The sequence below is a fragment of the Salvia hispanica genome, chromosome 2 (genome assembly GCF_029641045.1).
Source record: "Salvia hispanica isolate PSC_SH4W2 chromosome 2, Shi_PSC_v1, whole genome shotgun sequence".
Classification (NCBI taxonomy): Eukaryota; Viridiplantae; Streptophyta; class Magnoliopsida; order Lamiales; family Lamiaceae; genus Salvia; species Salvia hispanica.
Window position 1 is genome coordinate 41,833,953 of NC_142693.1, and position 26,722 is coordinate 41,860,674.

The 26,722-nt window shown below is 36.1% G+C and overlaps 1 protein-coding gene across 1 annotated transcript; it reads left to right on the forward strand.

The window, feature by feature from the left end:
• Positions 1 to 343: 343 nt before the first annotated feature.
• On the forward strand, positions 344 to 3,143 carry LOC125194695 (protein FAR1-RELATED SEQUENCE 5-like). Its single transcript, XM_089065100.1, has 4 exons — positions 344 to 353; positions 885 to 1,647; positions 1,800 to 2,524; positions 2,773 to 3,143. Exons 1-4 carry the CDS (start codon positions 344 to 346, stop codon positions 3,141 to 3,143), a joined length of 1,869 nt encoding a protein of 622 aa, XP_088921226.1.
• The last annotated feature ends 23,579 nt before the right edge of the window (positions 3,144 to 26,722 follow it).

The window sequence follows — 26,722 nt, forward strand, 5'->3', positions numbered from 1 at the left end:
CTTCCATATAATGTTCTATTCTCCTTTCTAATCTTGGCCATCCATTTCCTAGATCTAATGGTCGAAAATAGAGCCTGATTTATAATTGTTTATTATTTAAAAAATCTGAATAGGGCTTTTATGGTAAGTGCATGATTATATCAATTCAAGATTGCAGCGGTTTTATTCTTTGATTCTAGAAAATCTTTCTTCTCTTTTACCTCTATTCTTCCATCATTCTCCCAATTACGAAAATTATTGTGTTAAAATTAGTGTCGTTTTTTCATTTTTTTATACTTCTCGTCGTCGCCATATTGGAGCAGCCCCGTATCGTGCCATATTATTGTTTTCGTGTTCTTCAACAATGGAAGAAGGTATGTTATTAAATTGATTATGTAACTTGAAAAAATCCAGTAGGCTTTAGCGGTAATTGGTGGATGTGGTTTATTATTTTGCTTAGGTGACAAATCTCATGTATTAGGGTTTAGTGTTTATTTTGTTTGGTTGTAATTCTGGACTTATATAATGTACGAATAGTAGTGTATAATGTATTGGAGCATACCCGTATCGTGCCATATTATCGAATTCGTGTTCTTCAACAATGGAAGAAGGTAATTTAAGACGAATTTATGTTGTGATTAATCTGATTATGTAACTTGAAAAAATCCAGTAGTCGTTAGCAGTAATTGGTGGATGTGGTTTAGTATTTTGCTGCTTAGATGACAAGTCTCATGTATTAGGGTTTAGTGTTTATTTTGTTTTCTGTGCTGCTGTGTTGTAATTCTGGATTTATATAATGTACGCATAGTAGTGTATAATGCATTCTTTCTTATATTTAATGTATGGTTGATATCATATAATGAAAATAAATCCTGATATGCTTTTTTCTTTGGTTTTCTGTATAGTGTTTGTTATACCTGAATGTTCTCCACAATTGAAGCCTGTGGTTGGTCAGAAGTTCCAATCCCTAGATTTTGCTTTTGCGTTTTATGATGTGTCTGCCCGCGCTGTTGGTTTTGATACGCGCAAACAAGGAATGAGGAAGGTGGACAATGTTACTACTTGGTATTCTGTCGTATGCAATAAGGAGGGCGGCAAGAGGTCGAACGAGGAAGACAAAGTGAATGCACGATCTGGTTTTACTATTAAATGCAGATGGCTGTCCAAGCGATGTGGTTGTAAAGCAAGTATATCCTTCAAGTTCTTTTTCGAAGCAGGAATACCGGGATATATTATTCAGGAGTTCAACGAGGTTCACAACCATTATATGGTGGAGTCAGAGCATCAGCAGTTTATGACACTTAACCGGAAGTTAGATGACGTACATCACAAATTCATTCTTGACTGTTCCAAGGCTAATATAGGCCCCACACTTACCTTTAAGGTATTGAAGGAAATTCTCAGTGGGTTCGAACTTGTCCGTTGCAATGTCGGGGATATTAGGAACACTTCGCGAGACATCAGAGCATACGCAAACGGTTGTGACGTGCAGATGGTGTTGGACGACATGGCGAAGAAGAAGGAGCTGTCCGATGCGTTCACATATCACTACGAAGTTAATGCTGCTAACCAGTTGGTTGCCCTTTTTTGGTGCGATGGTTTGATGAAGAGGAACTACCATATGTTTGGTGATATGGTGGCGTTTGACTCCACTTACAACACAAACAGGTATACATTACAATTATATTTATTGTTCATTATTTGCAATATTTTGTACATTACTAAGTGCATTATACAGCCATACATTTACATTATTCTTACATCGTTATGCATTATTCAGAATTAATGATGCTAATGCTGCGTACTTGTGTGCAACGCAGATATTGCATGATCTTCACACCTTTCACGGGAAAGGACAATCATGGGAAACCTGTAACATTCGCTGCCGGATTGGTGTGCAACGAGAAAACAGAGGCCTTTGGCTGGTTGTTCAAATATTTCGTCGAATGCATGGGTGTAGCACCCAAAATGATTGTAACCGATCAAGACATGGGCATGGGATCAGCTATTCAAGAGGTTCTTGAAGGCACTCGACACCGATGGTGTATGTGGCATAGAATGCACAAGTTGGCTTCCAAGGTTCCAGGCAGGTTGCTTAGGGACGAAGATTTCAAGAAAGAATTCAATGCCTGCGTTTTGTCGGACTTGCTTGAACCCGATGAATTTGAAGAGGAGTGGAATGGAGTGATTGAGCGTTATGAGCTGGAAAACGTTGATTGGTTCAACACATCATACGAGTATAGACAGATGTGGATACCGGCGTACTTCAGAGATTTCTCACCCGGTTCGATGATTAGGACTACATCCATATTTGAATCTGAAAACAACTTCTACAAAAATTTTATGAAGCCCCGAGCGAACCTTGTCGAATTATACTTGTATTTCAACAATGCTCTGGGATTTCAGCGGAACGCTAGAACAATGCTGGACTACAACGATGCTACTGCCGTGCCCATACTGGCCACTAAGTTGGCATTCGAGAAACATGCTGTGACGATTTACGCAGACAGTATGTTCAGGAAAATACAAGAAGAAATTGTTGATGGTAATGACAGATGCCGTGTACTTGCTTGGGGATAGCCGACGGAATTCGTATTCTATGAGACACGACAAGACTGACGATTTATACTCTTGCGACTGCAAATTGTTCGGTAGGCAGGGATATTTGTGCTGCCACATTTTTTTTCTGTTCAGGAACAATGAAGTGGAAAAAATTCCAGAGAAGTACTGCAACAGCCAATGGATGAAGACTCCCTTAGCAGGCTGTACATGGACTGTTTGATGTCACTGTAGATACAAGGTCCACCGTTGACGATAGGCAGACTGTATCAAATCAAGGGATATCGTTGTTCTTCGGTTTTATTCGACGGTTTGAGACGGACATTGACGTGCTTCGTGCATTCGTAGGTGGTTTGGAAGAACTTGGTAATTCTCTTCAAGCTGGAACTCCTCCAACGTCGGCCTTTGAAAAAAGGCGCATGATTGAAGAGTTTTATGGAATGCCAAGGCCTGAAGTAGTAGAGGTCCATCCTCCGGATGTTGTAAAGACCAAGGGTCATGCTACCAGCTCCGCGAGCCGGCTGATTTCAAAGAGAGAAAAGGTCATAAAGGAGGCTACTAGGCCTCTTAGACGTTGTAAGGGGTGCGATGAGTTGGGCCATTGAAAGGTTACGGTTTATGTTCGTAGTGTGTTCAGAAGGAAATAACAGGTTCCCTAGGTCCAGCAAATCCACTAGATCACGCGGTCTAGGAACTCGTTGGTCGCAGGAAATCCTGGTCGTCGGACACACCGAGCACTTCTTTCAAAAACCCTCAACCGCTTTACTAAACCTAGTATAGGAAAGTAGGGATCGATCCCACAGAGAAGGATGCGTAATACTCATATTCAAGGATTTGGGTTTGTTTTTGGTGTTGGCTGCTGCCACGCATTTTGTTTGGGTTGAGGAAAACAAATTAAACTTGACTTGAGAATTTTAAAACTCCTACGCTACTAGCTAGACCTAAGCGAAATAACAGAGAACGTTGTGAGAAAATAACTGCTCAAGCACTAGATCTAAGAAAACTACTCCAATTACCTAGACCTAGGAAACAAACTGACTGTGGGGACCATGACTGAAAAAGCAGAGTACGGACGAAAAGCTGGCAGAATAACTAACTCTCGTACTAAATAACAGCGACATCATCTTCTACAACCAAATTGCGTAAAAACTCATAAGAAAATCAACATGAACGAAATCAAAATAGAGCAACTAATTCCAAGTCAAATTAATGCATAATCAACGAAGAACTGAACAGATCTGCAGACGCTAGACGAAGCAAAACAGAAAACAAGAAGAAAACTCAAATCCATCTAACAACTTCCTTTTCTCACTTCGGATACAACCTCAAACGCTAAATCCACTCCGGATCCAAGCGTCCAAGGATTTGGGTTTGTTTTTGGTGTTGGCTGCTGCCACGCATTTTTTTTGGGTTGAGGAAAACAAATTAAACTTGTCTTGGGAATTTTAAAACTCCTACGCTACTAGCTAGACCTAAGCGAAATAACAGAGAACGTTGTGAGAAAATAACTGCTCAAGCACTAAATCTAAGAAAACTACTCCAATTACCTAGACCCAGGAAACAAACTGACTGTGGGGACCATGACTGAAAAAGCAGAGTACGGACGAAAAGCTGGCAGAATAACTAACTCTCGTACTAAATAACAACGACATCATCTTCTACAACCAAATTGCGTAAAAACTCATAAGAAAATCAACATGAACGAAATCAAAACAGAGCAACTAATTCCAAGTCAAATTAATGCATAATCAACGAAGAACTGAACAGATCTGCAGACGGTAGACGAAGCAAAACAGAAAACAAGAAGAAAACTCAAATCCATCTAACAACTTCCTTTTCTCACTTCGGATCCAACCTCAGACGCTAAATCCACTCCGGATCCAAGCGTCCAACACGAACTCCAACCAACAGAAACACTTCATCACTTCAGATTTGAACAACAACCTCCAAACAGTCAATAAACCACAGATCTATCACCGAATTCCCATATCAAACACCACAACATCAAAATAAAACAGAGATCGACATAATATTTGTAAAAATAAACTTCCAGCAGCGAGATCTACGTAAATCAACTCAAAATATCACAGCTAAAACGATTCAACAAAACGAAAAGATAACGAGTATCATCAACAGCCAAGTCGACTCCCAAAAGTGAAGTTCGACAGCAAAAAGCGTAAAACAACTGAAATTAAGAGAGATTGTATCTTCGTCCACACTCGGACGGTGTTGCAACTGCGAAACTTCTAAAGAAAAGTAACCCTTCGTACCCGACTACCCCAGATCTCCCATTCCCAAGTGTGTGTAATGTGTGTGAGCTAAGAAGAGAGTGAAAAAAAGTGATATGATGTGCGTTGCATGCTCTTCTATATATAGGCGTTGGAATGGGGCCCAGCGAGGTATAGATAAGACTTTGTTTCCCTCAGCTATTGACTCCCTCTGTCACGTCTTCTTTTCTTTTAAATCCTGCTCACTTCATTCCTTTCCTTCGCTAGACCATCTCCTTCAGCATTTCCTTGATCTAGCGATTTTTCTTCACACACCTGGCTTAGGAAACGTGTTAGACCCAGCAAATTATAACGTTTTTCACACCATAACCGATGCATGAAATTAGCCTTATCAGCCATCATGACTCTTGAAACTGTCCAATGATTAAAGAGATGGCGAAGGAGAAAGAGCTTAGTAAAGGCAAGAGGAAAGCTTGATGTGTTTTGTACCTAATAAATTAGTTTTCGTCTTGTATTCATTCTTATTATTTGTTCCGTTGTCTTAGTTTTATTATTTCTAGCTGTGAACATTTTATGCATAACAAATTTGTATTTTTCGATAGTTAATGTGCATTATCGATTAATAGCCTTGCATTAATAATGATATTCTGTGCATCACTCCCTTTATTTATTCCATTTGTTCATTACTTTGTTAATGTGCATTATTGATTTATAGCCTTGCATTAATAATGATATTCTGTGCATTACTCCCTTTATTTATTCCATTAGTCCATTACTTTGTTAACGTGCATTATCGATTTATAGTCTTACATTAATAATGATATTCTGTGCATTACTTCCTTTATTTATTCCATGGCGGGCCAAGCAACAATTCGTCCTTACTTTGTTCATACATTATTCCATAACATGCCAAGCAAAAGTTCCTCAAAATCTAGTTAATATTTTATCCTTTATCGCTTTACTACATCACACACTAGTAGCAAAATATGCTTCAGTTATCAAGTGATATGTATGGTTCAAAACAAGTCGTCTTTTCACCAAATCATAATAAGTTATCCAAAAACAACAGTCTTAAACTTAACGTCAATAGCGTTTCTAATGATTACTCTTGCAATCAATCCAGCCCGTACTCTTCGACCCACTTCTCGAAGTTGAACCTAGGCGGCCTCTCTTTCCAAAACTTGGCGGCATTAGAAACGTTGGTGTCACGTACGGAGTTGTGTGGAGAAGTCAGCAGCGCGTTTGCAACCTTTATTCTGTAGATTTCCAGATTTTTTGTCCCATTGGCGCTGAATCCGCACTGCCAATCTTTGTCCCTTCCGCCGAAATAAGTCTCCATATGCCGCATGATGTACACCCCCGTCTCCATAGAGGGGTCGTTTTTCCTCCAAGGCATTGACACCACAAGTGTCTTACATTTTCGGACCTCGGTTGCCTTTTGTTGAGCCTTCAACTTCACAAGCGCGTCAGTGACTTGACCTTTTAGCTGCGTGCACAATATGGAATATCAAGCTTCCTGGAGAATCCACTAGATCACAAGGTCTAGGAACTCGCGGAACGCTGAAAGACCTCGGTCGTTGGACACACAGTTTATCACTTCAAAACCCTCAACCCGCGTATACTTATGAATTAGTATAGGGAAACAGGGATCGATCTCACGAGGACAGATGCGAAATCATGCATTTAAAGGGCTTTTGGGTGGTTTGACTGCTGCCACGCAAATTTGGGTTGAGGAATTTATACTAGACAGGGGAAAAGAAATTTAACTATCTCAAGATCTAGGAATAGGAAAACATCCACAGAACACAGATTGACATTATATCATCACTATCTTCAAAACAACTTCCTAGATCTAGTAATATCACTACCTAATCTATCTAGACAGACTCGATGCATGCAGTGGGGACCATTTTCCCAAAATAGAAGTGTACGACCAAAAAGCTGCAGAATAACCAATTCTAAGCATAACTACCTACAAAACGCAGAGCGTCATCGGAATTTAACTGAAACATGATGAAAACAGAACAATGCTAGTGACTCAACGACGACCAATAGATCGGACGTCAGAAAACGCCGAGAAACCAAAAAAACTCAGATCTCTATCTCCTAGATGAAGTAAAACAAAAACGAAAGCATAAGCTCAAAATCCATGCATAATTCAATTCCCCTGTTCAGATCCACACTTCGGATGCTAAATTCACTCTGGATCCAAGCACCCGAGACAAACTCCGGTCAAAATCATCTCCATAACTACAGATTCACCAATTCTCCGCAGATCAACAACAACAACCACAGATCAACTCATATTCCCCAGATCAAGTGCGCAAGGCATCCAACAAAGTGAATAACAATCAAACCTCCGGAACAAACTCCTCAAAATACAGAATCAACATAAATCAACACAGAATCAACATCATAATAAATGAAATAAAATTCATAGATAAACATCAAGTAGCAAAATGAACAAATCGACTTCGAACGGCGAAGTTCGACAGAATCCAAAACATAAACGTTGAAAAATTAAATGATTGTATCTTCGTCCTCCTTGAGGACGGTGTTGCACAGATTCTCCTGAATATGATGTTTGAGTTTGTATACTAGAAATCACCTTTCGAGTGATTGAATACTGTTAAAACTCTTATTTTATTTTCCAAAGGAATAAACAGATTATTTTTGTCATAATGTTGTTATGTTTTACATTTAATGGATGTTTATTGCATATTTAAATGTATAAGTAACTTAACAAAGTCTAAGTCTTTGTTTTAGTAGACCGGTTGTGGGCGTCGTTCACTTTAAGGTAACACGGCCAGTTCTAAACAAAGAAAAAGAATAATTTCACAACCTAGATAGGCTTAGACTACCTATCGTGAAAGGTTGCAATGTCAGTCCGATTATTTCTAAGCCTTACTGAAATAAGATGACGTTGGTGTGGTATAGCACTGAATGGATCTAACAGCGAGACAGTCTTTATGCTATCTACTGAAAGACGAGGTCTCGTAAATTATTTCTCAATCAATGTACGTTAGCATTGAGCATACGGTATTGATTATGCACTACTTTGACTTACCAAATGGTGCGGGTTTTTCCCAACCCAATAAGCCTGGTATATTGGGTAGTGGTGATTAATATCTAGCGGTGCTAGGATTGCTATTATGTTGAATCGTGCGCGAGGTGAGTCTCGTTTGATAACATCCTCAAGAGAAGCTTGACATAAGGTTTTATTATTCGAAACCTAGCTAGTTGGAGTTTAATTACTCTATGAATAATAAATAAGTTTTTCTTGCTGAGTCCTCTCTTGGAATAAATAAGATATTAATTAATTAAGTCCATAGCAGACAATAATTAATTAATGGATGTTTTTTTTGGCGCGGGAAATAAATATAAAGTATTGGAAACCCGAAGTACTTATAATTTCGGATTTGGATGAGGAGTGCAATATTACTTCTGTAGTGGTTGCTCGTAATATTCCAATTTCAAGCTTATATTAAATTGGGTTTAATTTAATTAGTAAAAAGCTAATTAGAGGAGCCCATATCCAAAGCCTTCCATAGATCCATGTCTGGGCCCAATATGTGACTTATTATAAATAGGAGAATAGAGGAGACAGAAAATACACTTAATTTTACTCAAAATTTTCGGCCCCCTCTACTCCTAGCAGTGGTCGAATTTTTGTCCTCCGTGGGAAAGGATTTATGTCTTCTCTATTTAAGTCCTAGCGCACTGGTGAGATCAGCCCACCCTGATATCAGTTTACAGTCCGGGAACCAGACAGAAGATCCGTGGTTTTTTTACTAAAGATCTTCACGTGGAGAAGGCACTAGCTATCTTCGATTCTTTGGAGAATCTTCAAGGTATAATGGCTAAACCCTAGAAAAACATGTTTTAGGTTTCAATTAATTTAAAGCATGTTTTATTTGAGTTATGAGCATGATACATGTGATAATTACGCGAATAGAATTTGTCTAAATAATCAGCTAAATAGATCTGAATTATTATGTAATTGATTTATGTGAGCGCTTCCGCTGCCAACCCCTTCATATGAGACCCCTATTCTACCCCAGAATTCCCATTTCCCAAGTGTGTGTGTGTGTGTGAGCTGAGAGCTATCTTCTATATCCTATGTGTGTTGCATGCTCCTTCTTATATAGGCGTGAAAGTGGGTTCAGCAGAGGATTTTTTTGTGTGAATTGTCTTCTTTGCCCTCAGCTTCGGACTCCCCTCGTCTAGCCATTTTCTTTCTCGATTCTGCTCACTTTTCGCCTTCTTCCTTCGCTAGTCCACTTCCTTCAATTCTTCCTGGACCTGGCGAATTTTCTTCACACACCTGGTTTAAACAATGTGTTAGACCCAGTAAATGGTGACTTTTCATCTTATAACCGATGCATGAAATTATCCTTATCAGTCAGCGAAAAACTTTTTCTACAACAAATATCCAAAAAAGATGCGTGAGAAATCTAAATAATGCACAGGTAACTGAATGTAATGCATCCTAACGGAATACCCTCAAACACGCACCAGAAGGGATGGTGTTTTCCCATACTTTGCGTTGAATGATTTGTGGGACTCAGCCAAGGTGTGGTCGATGATGTTCATGTTGCCATCCGGCAGATCAAAACACACCACGTACTGATGGGTAGAACCCCAAACCAGGAAGAAGAACTGTACAATTGAAAGTACATTACGTTACACATTGAGGTGTATGTTGTTCATGTAAATCAGATACGTTAAGCTTAATAAAACTTACCATGTCATATGTATCTCATTTAAAGATTCCCATTCCAAGTACATCATCGAACATCCGAGTCCAGAACGTCTCCCTCAACTGTTCCTCTGACCATTCAGCAGGGGTCTCGATCACGGTGGGTCTCTATAGTGTATTGTGGTAAACTAGTTAATAATTTGTAATTGCAATACTAAATAGCAACCAAGGAAATAAGGTATTTCACTAACGCATGGTTTTGTCGAGAAGAAGACCCTAGAAACTGTCTCCGGAGCCTTGAGCTTCTCCATGTTATTCAAGTAAGCGCTCCAAGTGTCTACAATGGCTGGGCTCACGGACTTGAACAGCGCTAGCGACGCGAATTCAAGCTGCACAGTTTTGATACAGTCGTCTTCGTAGACAACTGTATCCCTGCACAATAATAAACACTTAATCATACGTAACTTTTTTCCCAGCACAGAGGCGAGCAACACTACAAATCTTACTTATATCTTTCCGATGTGCTTAGTACCCAATAGTATAGCGACTTGTCCGAATAGTTTGGCTTCGCTGTTAGTCTAACCGCCCGGTCATTGAATGGAGAACGGGCAGCCAGACTGGCTTTCTTGAAATAAGATGATGCTAGTTTCCCAGCATCCTGCACGAATGGAAGATACGGTTAAAACAAGTCAGCTACAACCATACATGTTAAATATGACAGACCACATGTCCAGCCACTTCTTGTTTGATATTTTTGCATTTGCCCTCCCCTTCAAAATCATCATCTGGAATGTCCAAGCCTTTTCCCCTCCCACCCTTTCCAGCAACACCTTCATATTCGTTTGGTGTTTTCACAACACCAATCTCAATACCCTTCTCAGTAGCTGGGGCAGTTTTATGCTTGGACAAAAGTAACATTCCAACAGATGAGTGTAATGTATAATAAGTAATAAATAATTCAAAAAAATAACTAAATAATGCGTATTACCAACTCGTTTTAATGCATACAACCGACAAGATTGTAATGCTTAATAATTATACTATATAATGCAAGCAATTAAGCAAATACTGAACAAGATAACAATTGGTTTTATGAATAACACCATAATAGTTTTAATGCATAAAAATTATTATAAAATGCACGCAACTTGACAAATAATGAACAAGATAACAACTGGTTGTAATGCATAATAATTATTATATAATTCAAGCGATTAAGCAAATAATAAAATTACTTTTGTAAGGGCAGCCCATTTTCCCCTCCCCTCCTTAGGAGCTACCTCCTTCATTGGCTTGCTTGTCTTATCAGCTGGAATCTCACTGCGTTCCACCTTGTTTTTTGCTGCTTTCTCGGCCTTGCCTTTGACTTTATGTCTGCTTTCACCTTCACTTTCACCTCTTATCACACACGGCTATACACAATAGAAACACAGTTAAGTATCTAAAAAAATGAAGAACATGTACATATTTAACGATGTTATGTTCCTACCCCAGTCATGATTGGCACACCCCGCGGATGTCCCAGATGCGCTGTTCCAGATCCACCAACCTAATTATGCATGTTCGATAGGTCTTCTACTGTGGCCCCAACATCCTCGTTTGATTGGTTGTTGGGCATATCACCATCTAGTTTTTCCTGGATTGGGATGTCTCCTGACACAAGTAAATAATGAGGAAATAACGATTTATTAATGCAACAACCTCTCTATATAATGCATTGTAAAGTTTAAAAAATATTGCATCACCTTCTGGCGGGCGCACTGAGATGTTTCCTTGATGATCGTCTCCAAGGCCATCATTTCCTGTCTCCTCAACATTATTGTTGTCCTCTCCACGACCACTACCCTCTGCCTGTTCTGGTTCCTGCGTAGCAAAAGGGTCAGGACACTCAAAGTCATCCAAGATAAACGATGGCCTATCAAAGCCTCTAGTTATTGTGTTCTTTTTGTCGTAAGCCTGCATCATCTTCTCCATCTCAGCAATCCACTCAGGACTATACTCTTCCTCGTCTTCCCTCGCTTGTGTTAGTGTTGCCACGATTTCCTCATCTTCCACAGTCTTTTCATCGTCCATACCTAACAACTTCATGCCAATCTGACTCCCCACTCGGAAGCACTGATCATCAAGGAGTTCAACATGTATTTGCTTAAAATCGTCGACCCACCTCGAAATAGCGTGTCCTATCAACACACTTGAAGCGACAAAACGATCTCTTATTCTCTTCGCTCTGTGCCTGCTGTGGGGTCCACCACCTCCCCTATTCACAGCTTCTATCCTCCTCGCTTCCTCGTCGATCAAATACTTTTGTTTGTCAATCTTGTCCTCTAACCTTCCAGTTCCGAACTGGTTAAGCTCCACCTCCTCCCTTTGCTTGAGGGTCTCCGCAGTCCAACCCTTTATAGTCTGCCAGGCATGCACGACTCTCCTCCGTATGTGAACCACGCGGTCCACGTACGCACACTGACAATATCTACGCAACGCCAAAGATCAGTAATGCATCACGACACAATACTAATGCACAATTAACACTAATGTAATGCAATAGATTAATATTAGTGATGTAGTTAAAGTAATGTATGTAATATAACATGTAATGCACTAATATTTTTCCTCACCAAAACAAAGTGGATTGGTCCAGTGAAATAGGCACTTTCCGCCCTGTCCCAGCTAGGATACGTGGCTTCCAGCACGGATAAGACGTAACTGCACCAATTCATGTTACCGATCTCATCAACGTCGTCGATGAAATGCAGTATCTTTGGCTTGCAGTTGCCGTCTGAAAGAGTCTCTATCACGACATTCTCAAGTAAGAACATGAAAAGACGCCCATCAGTTTTCTCCTTAATCATTTTTGCAACGTCTGTCATGTCCATCTTGTACCGGGTCTTTTTACACCGCGCTGCAACAAGATTGTTGAACTGGAAGTTGGTCTGATATTCTTCTTTGCGTGCTATGGGTGTCGTGCCTCTCAGAAAGCCCAACGTCAGGTGGACATCCTCCTCATCTAGGGTTAAGCGCTCACCCCAGATAATTGAATCTCGCACCGAGCCAGATTAAATGACTTTAGCACCCGGTAAGCTAAGTACCCTGGTATCTCCCTCATGTTGAAGTCTAGGACAGCGTCGAAACCCAGTTCATTCACGGCTTCCTTCTGCCGTGGAGTCAGGCTTTGTATACATGAAATGAACTCGGTGGGGTTCTGTCGACAGTACAGGTGGTCGGCTTTCTTTCCCCTTGGTTTCTTTTTCTCCACGTCTTCATTGGCTGAACTGGTTTCAGCTTTTTCATTGGCTAACCTTTCCCGAAGTTTTTGAGCTAATGCTATTGGAATAACATCATTAGCCGCTTCGTCAAACTCAACCCGACGCTGCTTAGATGTTGTCCAGAATATGAAAAAGATATGTATTAGAACAAATAATGTATAAGTTACAGCAAATAATGCACCACACCTATTAACCAATGCACAGAACAAAAGATTTAATGTATAAATCAAATTATACTAAAAAAATACTTCCTATACTGAAACGTATACCACAAAGTGCAAAAAATAGCAATTTCTCAATGAACATAGAGTTCGAATCCAATGAAATTGACAATAATGTACAACAATGATCAAACAATGCATCACCTTCACTCGGTTCCGGTTGGCTTTTGTACGGCCGACCTCTTTTAGTCATTCTATATATGCGCGACAATATTGACGAAATCAGTGAGGTTTCAACCATAACATGACGAAAACTGTAAATATTGGTCAAAAATCCACTATACACTTCCATAATGGTTACAACCCTAAATCAAATGCTCACAATTTCATCTTCTACAAAAAAAAAACGACAACTTTTGTGCATTATTCCAAATCGAAAGCTAATGGATGAAAAACCAGATATAACTCACAAAATAACTTAATATACCCAGAATGAACATAACACTTACTATAATGGTCGCAATTTCATCGTTTTCAAAAAAAACGAACAAAACAATTTTGTGCATTATTTCGAATTGAAACTCAAAGGACACCAAAAATTATTAATCGGCTACTGGTTGTGTTTGTAAACGTCGCCAATCGAGGTTTAGTAGTGTTTCTACCTAAAAAAATACTTCAGAAACACACCTTTTTGTGTCCAGTAGATGAATCGACTACCAACCGAGCGTGCGAACCAAAACAACAGCTTTTGTGAGATAGAATCGTCGATCGACGGCGATTTCACGGCTGGAATCGTTGCTGAAATTGAATTCGAGTGAAAGAGAGCGGCGGCTAGGGTTTATCGTGTTTTGAATTAGGGGAGAAATTGTGTTGAGAGAATGTTGATGGGATGGAGTGAGAGAGAGAGAGAGGAGATGAAAGGTCGATGAAAATCCCGCGTGAATATCGGACCTTCCGTTTTGAAACGTCTGGGTTAGTATGATATTTTACTGCTTTACCCTTATAATGCACAAAAATGAACTAATAATGCAACACGAAATAAGATTTGTCCTTTTAATCTAGTCCATCCATTCCATCAATCTAATGGTTGATATTAAGAAGATAAAATACACTAAGGGTGTAATAGGACTCTAATGCTCCCATATATATATATATATATATATATATATATATATATATATATAGGGTTTTGATCTATGAAAACTAAATTTAAATACAGAAATGCAGAAGAGTGTCATACGTAGAGCATTTTTAGGTCATAGTTAGTCTATTTTTGGGTCATGCTAACAAAGCATGACCTAAATTGATCTGAATATGACATTAAACACAAATCCTATAATATGACCTAAAACTGCTTAATTATGACCTTTCATGTTATTGGTTGATTATTGACCATTAGATCATCTAATCCTAGGGCCAAGATTTGGGCTGTATTTCTTGATTTAAGTACATACTTGTTTTGATCATCTTCTTATATATATATATATATATATATATATATATATATATAGGGGAGTGATCAATTGCTAACTAATTAGCAATCCCAAACTAAGACTAAATTTTAGCCATTAGATTAGAAGATCTAGTGGTTGAAATAATGTCACATGGATTATATTTTTAATTAAGAAAATTAATAAATAAAATAAGAGGGTATTAATGTCAGTTCCCTCTCATTAAAATCATCTTAAAACTTTAAATTTACGTAACTCTCTCGATTTAAATTATTTTTTCACAAAAAATATATCAAATTAAAGATAATTTTATAAGGATTCCAACGAGATATTTGTCAGATATTTATAAAGATAATTAGTTTTCGTAAATGTTGATAACCAGATATTTATCAACAAATACATCAAAAAATCTCAATAAAACCATGTAAAAATCTCAATAAATATGTGTTGATATTTTCTTATACTAGTGTTGATATTCTTATGTCATATTGTTGATATTTGTAATACACTATGTTGATATAAAAAAACATTCACAAAAATTATCATATGATAACATAATGACGATATTACCCTTTTGTTGATATTTTGTCTACTATTGGAATCGGCCAGCCGCGAATCGGCAAAAAAAATCGGCGTGGGCTAGCCGATTTGAGGGCGCTGGCCGATGCGCTGGCCGCCATTATGGCGAGCCGATCGACCAGCGATTGGCCAACGCTATTTTTTAAATTTTTTTTATGCATTTTTTTTATTTATTGCATTTTGTAAATGTATTTTTTATGCATTTTTTATTGCATTTTTAATGTATTTTTTTTATGAATTTTTTTAATTATGTAATTTTAAAATATGCACACAGAAGACCGGCTGGGCCCAATACAAGGCATACTATAACGGATTCAAGGCATACTAACATTTTTTACTGTATTTTTTTAATAAATTAATGAGGAGTAGAGTGGGGCGGTGGCTCGTGTGTGGAAGCCTGGAATTTTTTTTATTATATAATTTTTTTGATTTTTAGTTAATGTACTTTTTTTTATTTAAATAAAATTAACGAATTTTTCCCATATATGTGTCATAAATTTAATTCCGTATTTTGTGTTTAATTACTAAATGTAGTTGTTTTTTAATTATTTTTATTGCGGCTGGCCTATGGCTGGCCTAAGGTTAGCCTATTTGAGTAAAATGCTGATGTGGCAGGTGGATTTTTAGTACTGATGACGTGGCAGAGAGAGAGAGTGGCTGGCCTATGGCTGGCCTATTGTTATTGTGGATGCTCTAAGCATTAGAATATGACCATATATATATATATATATATATAGGGTCCTGTTAGGTTGAGATTTTTGGGCCTAATTGAGAATTGAGATGCAATCTCAGCCACCCATTCACAATCTTCGCGCGATGTCAACAGCGTCTGGTTTATGTCAACAAGGGGGTGTTTTTGTCATTTCAGTTCTAAAATGTTTCAGCTGTATTCAAAACACGCCGCAAAACTCTCGAACATTTCTCTGAGTTCTCTCCCAAATTTCTTCTACAATTCTGCATCTTCTCTTCCCTTTGTCGCAATTCATCTCCTAATCTTAGACTTCGTTCAGCTTTCTACATCAATTAATTTCCAAAAATGAGGATCGAAGAAGTAGTTGAAGTTGAAGCACCGATTGTAGCCAGAAAAAGGCATTCCAAATCGGCGGTCGTTGAAGCGAATTTTTCAGGTTAAGAAATTGATTCAAATTTTAAGTATATTGCTTCGATTTTAGTGTATTAAAACAGATCTGGATTTGTTTTCTTCTGAATTCGATTTCTGCTGATTTTTTATTATTGATTAGCGATGGTAGAATCGGAAGAGAGGGAAATCAACAAGGCTGCTGGAAAAAATGAAAGAGAACATGCATCCGCTTCCAGTTAAGGATTTGTTTAAATTTTTAAGATTATTGACATTTCATACAATAGCTATTGACATAGTTATGATAATAGACTTGTGTTTTCTATAAACAGCATATACTTGTCATTGAGATGATATTGTATACTGTTGACATAGTGTATGCTTGTTTGGATTGCTGTTGACATTATAAACTTTAACAATTGATATAAAGGTAATAAGATAATTATGTTTGCTTTAAACATGATATACTTGTTATTGACATAGTGTATACTTATTAGAATCGCTGTTGACATAGTCAAATTGACATAATAGTAACCAGATAATTGTGTTTGCTATATATGAGATATACTTGTTATTGACATTGATTTATTATGTACTTTATCTATTGACATAATTTTAAGAATATACATGCACTTGCTGTCGATAGGGTATACTTGTTATTGACATAGATTTATTATGTACTTTATCTATTGACATAATCGCAATAACATGCATGCACTTGTTGTCAACAGGGTATACTTCTTATTGACATGATATCGTGTATAATTGATATTGATTTATTCTGTTTGATTTTAAAATTTTTAAGATTATTGACATTTTATATACTAGCTATTGACATAGCTATAATAATATACTGTGTTGACAGTAGTAGTGTATGCTTGTTTGAATAGGTGTTGACATAATTATATTGACATAGTGTATGCTTGTTTGAATGGCTGTTAGGATGGTTGTAGAAAACATACAAATGTTTCTAGGTCATGTTGTTGCTCATGGACCTTTTAGGGAGGAACGGCTCCCCTGTTTTGGTGTTGGTCTTGGATGGCTCTTGTAAGTTTATCTAGCAGTCATTGTCTACTTAATTATTTCAAAAATGTTTTTCTTAAGAGATAATGTATGCGGTGCAGCTGATAGTTTAATGATAGTTTCATGATTTACCATCTTGTTCAGTGAAATAGGAACTTCTCTGATTTTGCTGCTTTTTTGCTAGGTTTATTACTAGTTTCTTTCTGGGTGCAATCCCCTGGTATATAGGAGCTTTTCTACTGCTATGTGTCCGTATGGATGACAGGGAGAAGCCTGGACTCATTGCATGTGGCATAGCTGTAAGTCTTTTCAATCTCTACTAGAATCTCCTCAAATGTCAATTCATGGATGTTCCCAACAGTTAGGGTCTTAGGGATGATGTGTAATCATATTTTGGTGTTTTATGCCTGTTTTTTATCCACTGGATTTTGTAATTTTATTCTCTGAATAAGTATCTGAGGTTTCTCTTGTCAATCAATACCCCCTCCCACCAGTCATCATATGTGTTTTGCTTCTTGATGCAACTGCTTGAGTTGATCTGCACTTGGAAGCCAAACGACTTCACTTAAATCTGTGGCCGACGAGTTTCTTCATTTGTCCAAGACGTTCCTTCAAGACAAGCCTGATACTTTTGATCACTGGAAAACAATATCTGAATCAATAGTTATTGCTGAAAGAGAAAAGGAAGTTCTTGAAGATTTGACTGAATTTCCAACTTTTAAATTTGGACATTTCTTTGATGAAGTAAGTACATCATTTTGTTTACATATGTTTCTCTGAGTTGACATTAGATTACTCCTACAGTTGATATACTAACATTGTAGAACTAATTTACAAGCAGTATGCAGAAGAAAGAAACAGAGAAAATATCCCTACATCGCCAGGTTATGATCCTAAAGGGGTGAGCCAATGAATCAGCCTCTCCTATCTCAACACCAGCTGCAGGCCCAATGGATGACGCACAAGTTGAAACGAACAAAGAAAAGCAACAGGAGAAAAGGAAAGAGAAAGTAGAGAATATTGTTAAAATAAAATAACTAAAACTAAGATTAAATAGTATATTGTTTTTATAAAATGACTGAATTGTTGTTGACATGGCTTGAAAGTGTAGTTGACATTTGGTTATAATTATTGTTGAAATGATTTGTACGTGTTGTTGACATGACTTATAATTGTTGTTGACATGGTTTCTATGTGTAGTTGACATGGCTTATAATTGTTGTTGACATGGTTCTATGTGTAGTTGACATGACTTATAATTGTTGTTAACATGGTTCTATGTGTAGTTGACATAGTATGTAACATAGTTGACATGGCTTGTACAGGTAGGTTGACACGATATGTACCGTAGTTGACATGACTTGTATGTGCCGTTGACACGATATGCACCATAGTTGACATAATTATATTAGTTGTTGACATGACTAGTATATATAGTTGACATGATTTTTAATTGTAACTAACCTTAAAAACATGAATTATAATTGAGCATAATTAAATTATATGTTTAAGTAATCTTAAATTATATGACTACATCTCCATGTGTAAGTAATCTTAAACTATATAGTTGGATGAGTTTTAAAACTATTATTGTGGATTCTGAAGTTTGAACTTAGCAGTTATATCAAATGTTAATCAGTTCAACAAATTGTATTGAAATGTCAACAACCTATAACCAAATGTCAACAACTTGTATAAAGTGCCAACAACTCAGAAAACAAATATTATAATTAATAAAGAAAATTATAAGATAGATGTCATTAGAGAGCAGAATCAAATATCAACAACTAATAAGATAATGTCAATAACTTTCAGTATATGTTAACAACTAAAAAACAACTCTGATTGTTGTTGACATGGCTTGTACGTGTAGATGACATGACTTATAATTGTTGTTGACATGGTTTCTATGTATAGTTGACATGGCTTATACGTATAGTTGACATAGTATGTAACATAGTTGACATGGTTTGTACGTGTAGTTGACACGATATGTACCGTAGTTGACATGACTTGTATGTACCTTTGACACGATATGCACCATAGTTGACATAATTATATTAGTTGTTGAAATGGCTAGTATATATAGTTGACATGATTTTTAATTGTAATTAACCTTAAAAACATGAATTGTAATTGTAATTACCCCTCCAGGCAGGACTGGGGCAGCCTGGACGACCTCATCAGCGAGTAGCACGGAGGCAAGTCTGACTCCAACTTGTATTGAAATGTCAACAACTTATAACCAAATGTCAAGAGCTTGTATAAAGTGTGTACAACTCAGAAAACAAATCTTAAAATTAAAAAAAATAAAATCATACAATAGATGTCAATAGAGAGCAAATCAAATATCAACAACGGGTCTTGTTAGGTTGAGATTTTTTAGCTTAATTGAGAATTGAGATGCATTTTCAGCCACTCATTCATAATTGTCGCGCAATGTCAACTACTTAAACATTATGTCAACTATGGGGCATAATTGTCATTTTCGCGATGTCAACTACGGAGACATTATGTCAACTACGATGTCAACAACAAATGTTATTTATGGGAACCACGATGCCAACAACAAATGTTATTTATGTCAACTATTATGTCAACAACAACATTTTACAAATAATTAATGTCAACAACGAATATTTTCATGTCAACGACCTATATTATTTATGTCAACAACAACGTTTTACATATAATTCATGTCAACAACAATGTTTTACATATAATTTATGTCGTTGAAGCCGGATTTGACTGCAGAACAATACGGCAACGATCCAAGGTCTTTTGCTGCGAAGTCCATTATACGCTCCCTCACAGCTGCTTTAGACTTGTTAAATGTCACCTTCACAGCTGCTTATTCGGCCGGTTCCGGTTCTACCCGGTCCGGTTGACCGGGTACCCGGTTACAAATTTTCATAAATTTGGGAACCAGAACCGGAATCGGATCCGGCCGGTTCCGGTTCCGGTTCCGAACCGGAACCGATTTGTAGTTTCAATTTTAATTTTTTTTAAATAATTCAACATATAGAAATATAACAATTAATACCAAAAAATTCAAATAAATACAAATCAATAAAATAACAATATTCATCATCCAATATTCCAATACCTAAAAACTATAATTCAATAAATACCTAAAATAGTTAATACGTAAAAGTTCAAATAAACATAAAAAAATGCAAATCAACAAGATAACAATATGCATCAACCAATATTTAAATACCTAAAACAATAATTTAATAATAAATTACTAAAAAATCTAACACAAAATTAAAATCTATGCACAACAAAATACGAGTATACAACCAATATTCTAATAAGGCAATAATATTCAAAAGACCAAAATCTTAATTACTCTATTTTGATTTTAGAAAAAAATCGATATATTAATACATTTAATCATTCACTTTAAACTTGATTATTTTAATAAAAAAATCTTAATTAATTATGAGTTATTTTTTTAAAAAATCAATTATTTTTGAGTTATCATAATAGGAGCGAATCAACAAATGGTGAGAAAGATTGAAGATTGATCACAAAAAGTAATAGTACTTTCGTTTTGCAAAGGCAGTAATCACTTTTGCTAATAGGATAATCAAAAATATTTTAAGAATAATAAAACAAATGAAATATCCTTAGTTTAATATTTTAGTTTATATTTAAATTTTACAATCTCTAAAATTGATATATATTATTCGGTTCCGGGTAAGAACCGGTCGGTTTCGGGTAGAACCGGAACCGGAATTTTCGAAAGCATAAGAACCGGAACCGGAACCGGAACCGGTTTTTCCGGTTCCCGGTTCCTCAATTACCCGGCCGGTTCCGGTTCCGGTACCGGGTACCGAGAACCAGAGAACCGGTTAAGCAGGCCTACTCTCAACACTATCCATAACCCCTTCCTCCACCAACAAACACCACAGCAGGGGCTGTTCAGACAGGGGAGGGTTCATTTTGCATAAAACTATTTTGTATATCAACAAAATGTCAACAAAGAGTATAGCTACATAGAATATTTAACAGATAACATACATCATGCCAACAGATTTGCATTTATGTCAACAGAACATCAATTTAAATATCAACAGTGCATTTATGTTAACAGAGTATAATTCACCAACATAACACAAAAAAATCATGTTAATGAAACAGAATATCAACAAAGAGTATAGCTACAGAGTATAATTCACCAACATAACACAAAATTTGACAGGTAACATACATCATGTCAACAGATTTGCATTTATGTCAACCAGGTATAATTCACCAACACAACACAAAAAAATCATGTTAATGCAAATCAAACCAGCTTACCTCCACCATTCGTCGACGTCGACTCGGAATAAGATGAAGAATCCATCAGATAACGCTTAGGTGTTGATTATGAAGTGAAATCGAAGCTAAAGATGAAAAAGCAAAAAAATAAAAATTGATTAGGATGAAATTTGACTAGGCATCAACAAATAAAACATAAAAACAGAATCAAAGTAGATAAAATCGACCTAAAAACTTCAGATTCAACACCGAAATCCGTCGATTTGTCTTCTGATTTTCGAAAATTGATATCCTGAGTAATCGTCGAATCAGATATCGTTGAAATCGTCTGCGTTCTAATTTTTGAGTCAATTGAATCAGAAATCGTTTCAATCAATTGAATCAGAGATCTCACGAAATCACAATTCTCACCAAAATCGCAATTGAAAGCTGAAGAACTTCAAAATCGGTAAAATCGACCGAAAAACTTCAAAATCAACACAGAAATCTGTCGAACTGGTCGTCTGTTTTTTGAAAATTGAATCGCAAATCAGATATCATTGAAATCGTTGAAATCGTCTGAGTCTATTTTTCGAATCAATTGAATCATAAATCGTTAAAATAGATTCAATCAGTGATCTGATGGAAATCGCAAAATCTCACAAAAATCGCCAATCTCACGGTAATATGCTCAAGAATCCTAGATTAAAACGCGAAAAGACAGTTTTACCCTTTCATGTTAAATTAATCTAAAAATATTTATTGTGTGGCAAAATCTGGACCACTCATTTAATAAAAATGAGTGGCGGATATTGCATCTCATTTCTCAATTAGCCTAAATAATCTCAATTGATCACACTCCTATATATATATATATATATATATATATATATATATATATATAGTAGTGATATATGGCAAGTGCCCATTAAGTACATAACTAGAGAATAAATCACAGCCACAAGATCAAGAAAATCAAGAGCTAGTATTAAAACATGTGATTTTCGAATTTGAAGGAGAAATCAGTTCACTTTACCACATATTTACTTCACTATAACAAGACGGGGATATAATGGACATTTCACAAATAAAATTAGGGTTAACATTTGAATTAATTTCTCATTTACGGAATTCAATCTCTCTGCCATCACTCCTCTTCCCATCTTCTCCTTCTCCTATTCTCGAAATTTCGTCGTTGCCGTCTTCCTGTCGCTGCAATCGCTCCCGTCTTCCCGTCGTTGTCAACATTCCTTCGCCTCCATCCGTCGTCGAACAATGGATTCAACTCAGAAAGATTTTTCAAATTTATGTAAGTTGTTCTACAGGTTTGTTCAACTGATTTAGATTTCTCATTCCGATTTCTCTCATTTCGTCGTCAAACTCATTTTTTATTAACATTTCTTCAACGAATTTAGATTTGAACATTTAATTAGTGTTAGAATCAACAGTTAATTAGTTTTAACAATTCTGCAAATTCAAACATCGACAATTTTTAATAAGTGAGATCTGCAATAGTTTATTATGCAATCCAAATTGAACATAAGAACATCTGCTTACAGTTAATTACTACAGTTAACTACTTCTCTTTTTTTATGTAGGTTTTGATCGATAGAAAAAAAGTGCAACCAAAGACTTCAATCGTGAGTAACTCCTACCTGCTCTGTTTTTCATTTAGTGAAGTATTCCATGATTAGAGTGAAGTATTCCATGATTAGAGTGAAGTGTTTGTGATCTACGCTTATTGTGCTCTGTTTTTTTATTGGAGTGAAGTAAAACATGCTTAGAGTGAAGTATTCTTGTGTTAGAGTGAAGTGTTTGTCATCCATGCTTATAGTGTTTTATTTTTCCATTTCAGTGAAGTAAAACAAGCTTAGAGTGAAGTTTTCTAGTGTTAGAGTGAAGTGTTTGTCATCCATGCTTATAGTGCTTTGTTTTTTCCATTTCAGTGAAGTAAAACATGATTAAAGTGAAGTATTCCAGTATTAGAGTGAAGTGTTTGTCATTCATGCTTAAAGTGCTTTGTTTTTCCATTTCAGTGAAGTAAAACATGCTTAGAATGAAGTATTCTACTGTTAGAGTGAAGTGTTTGTCATCCATGCTTAAAGTGCTTTGTTTTTCCATTTCAGTGAAGTAAAATATGGTTAGAGTGAAGTATTCTAGTGTTAGAGTGAAGTGTTTGTCATCTATGCTTAAAGTGCTTTGTTTTTCCATTTCAGTGAAGTAAAAATGCTTAGAGTGAAGTATTCTAGTGTTAGAGTGAAGTGTTTGTCATCCATGCTTATAGTGCTTTGTTTTTCTATTTCAGTGAAGTAAAACATGAATAAAGTGAAGTATTCCAGTATTAGAGTGAAGTGTTTGTCATCCATGCTTAAAGTGTTTTGTTTTTCCATTTCAGTGAAGTAAAACATGCTTAGAGTGAAGTTTTAAAGTGTTAGAGTGAAGTGTTTGTCATCCATGCTTAAAGTGCTTTGTTTTTCCATTTCAGTGAAGTAAAATATGGTTAGAGTGAAGTATTCCAGTGTTAGAGTGAAGTGTTTGTCATCCATGCTTATAGTACACTATTTTTTCATCTCAGTGAAGTAAAACGTGTTTAGAGTGAAGTATTTCATGCTTAGAGTGAAGTGTTTATGATCCTTGCTTATAGTGCACTATTTTTTCATCTCAGTGAAGTAAAATGTGCATAGAGTGAAGTATTACATGCTTAGAGTAAAGTGTTTGTGATACTTGCTTGCAGTGCATTATTTTTTTTATCTCAGTGAAGTAAAACGTGCATAGAGTGAAGTATTTCATGCTCAGAGTGAAGTGTTTGTGATCCCCACTGTTTTTTCATCTCAGTGAAGTAAACGTGCATAGAGTGAAGTATTCCATGGTTAGAGTGTATAGAGACCTTAAAGTGAACTAATAAATGTTAAGAGTGAAGTGTTTTACCTTTGCAGTGATTCAGTTTATGCTTAGAGTGAAGTATACGATGTATGTCTTATAGTGTTATGTGTTTTCTGATTTTAGTGAAGTTATAGACCTTGGAGTGAAGTATATGATATTGTTACTACGGTGAGCGGGAAAAAAATTGGAAATGTATTGAAGCAGCAGGGGAATACTCCAAAGACTAAGAGCAAAGAACTGCAGCGCATTAATGTTGTCTGAAACAAACCATTAGTCATTGAATAACTTGGCGACAACATCAAAACATTATCAAGAATGCAGCAACAACATGGAGATAGATGTGGAAAAATGATTGCAAACTTCAAGCATTCATGATCATTTGTATAAACTGATATGGTTCATAATATGTGTCATTTAGTTCAATATAAAGCTCATCCGTTTCAATTAAATTCAATATTATGTTAGACTATTTACTTCACTGCAGAGCATATTTGCTTCACTATAGAACATATTTACTTCACTGTAATTCACTGTAAAGTTATTATACTTCACTATAAGCATATAATAGTTCACTATATGCACAATATACTTCACTATATGTTCAATATACTTCACTAAAATGAAAAAAAATAGTTCATTATGACTAATATTCTTCACTGAATTATCAAACATTAGTATAAAAGACCATATAGTATTTCAACTTCACTGTAAAGTGAACCAAAATATCTAATATGTGAGCTAAAGATTTGTAGGCAGTGAAATAAACACATGTAAAAGTGAACTTATTCGCACTTGAGTAGAACACAATAAACAAGTTCGCAACAAGATAAAAATCACTCAAAAGTGAACTAAAAACGAGTCATTAGTGCACTAAATATGCTGCTACAAAGTGAACTATTTCTGGCCAAATTCCCAGTGCCTCTGTTTTGTCTTCTCTTTCACCTTTCTGCAGTTCTTCAAATCATGATGTCCAATCTCTTGGCAGTTTCCACATTTTCGACCCGGTTTCATTGATAACCTCAATGCTTCTGTTTTTGTCTTCTTTTTCACCTTTTTTTTATCCCTTTTTACGGGTATCAAACCCAATATGTCGAGCGTGATTGTTATAGAAGTCCAATGCACGATCAAGAGTGATAAACTCTGTCCGATTTTTGGCTTCAAATCTTTGGGACATTTTGGCACGTAAATCACTATTGTATAAACAAAACAACGTTATATTTCACTATTAGTTACATATACTTCACTACATGAAATATTCACATCACTGTTAGCAATAAATCATTGTTGAATAAAAAACAATTTATACTTCACTGTTCGTTACATATACATCACTATATGCTCAATATAGATCACTATATCCTCAATATACTTCACTGTAATGTAAAAACAAAACACTATAAGGCATGCATCATATACTTCACTATAACCATAATTTGATTCACTGTAAAGGTGAAATACTTCACTGTAAGCACGATATAGTTCACTATATCATCACTATACTTCACTGGAGTGAAAAAACAAAACACTATAAGACATGCATCATATACTTCACTATAACTGTAATTTGATTCACTGTAAATGTAAAATACTTCACTATCCTCAATATACTTCACTGGAATGAAAACACAAAACACTATAAGACATGCATCATATACTTACTGGAAGCGATAAATACTTCACTCCAAAGTATGATAATTACCTTTAGAAGTCTTAGCTTCCTCTCCCGACGATGATGAATCGAAATAATCTTCGTCCCCGCATCAGAATTGAATCCATTGATTTCTCTTTTGCGTGATTGATGAATTGGAGAAGAATGGAATCACGATGAACTGCAATGAATTGGAGAGGTATCGCAATGAATTAGACAAAATTCGCGTCGAGATGAATTGAAGAACGAATAATGTGAATTGGAGAAGAATCACGTTGGATGAATTGAATGGAAAAACCGAATTTGAATGAATCTAATTTTGAAGGAAATCGATCATGAGATTTTGGTTCCAGATCTGATTAGGAATGGAATGAATATGATATGGAACACACGCCTTATATGAATTTCATAATGTGATTCCAAAAATACCCTTGGCATATTTTACATCATTAAAATAAACAATATTTGTTGCCTTTATTTGTGTGGCTGAGAATTGTTCTCTAGTTATATACTTAAAATTAGTTAGACCTTGATCACTCCTCTATATATATATATATAGGGGTGCGTTAGGCTCCTTTGCACCCTAAGTGTCCTATTTCCTTCTTAATCTCAGCCCTTGAATCCTTAAATTGGATGGTTGTGATCAATGCATTATTAGTCTATAATGTTGCATTATTAGCCGCTGTGCATTATTAGAATGAAAATGTGCATTATTAGCCGCTGTGCATTATTAGAATGAAAATGTGCATTATTAAATGACACGTGGCATTAATCTAACCGTCAGATGACAAAATCGTGGGGTTAGGATTAAGAAGGAAAAAGGACAAAAGATATGAAAAGGATTTGAATACATCCCTATATATATATATATATATATATATATATATATAGGTTTGTGTTAAAATGACAACCCCTCTTAAAAT

Bases quoted from the DNA above. Each gene is read 5' to 3' on its own strand.
- LOC125194695 (XM_089065100.1), top strand. The intron at 1,648-1,799 runs GTATACATTACA...TGTGCAACGCAG, and splicing joins TCCACTTACAACACAAACAG to ATATTGCATGATCTTCACAC. The intron at 2,525-2,772 runs GTAATGACAGAT...ATGTCACTGTAG, and splicing joins ACAAGAAGAAATTGTTGATG to ATACAAGGTCCACCGTTGAC.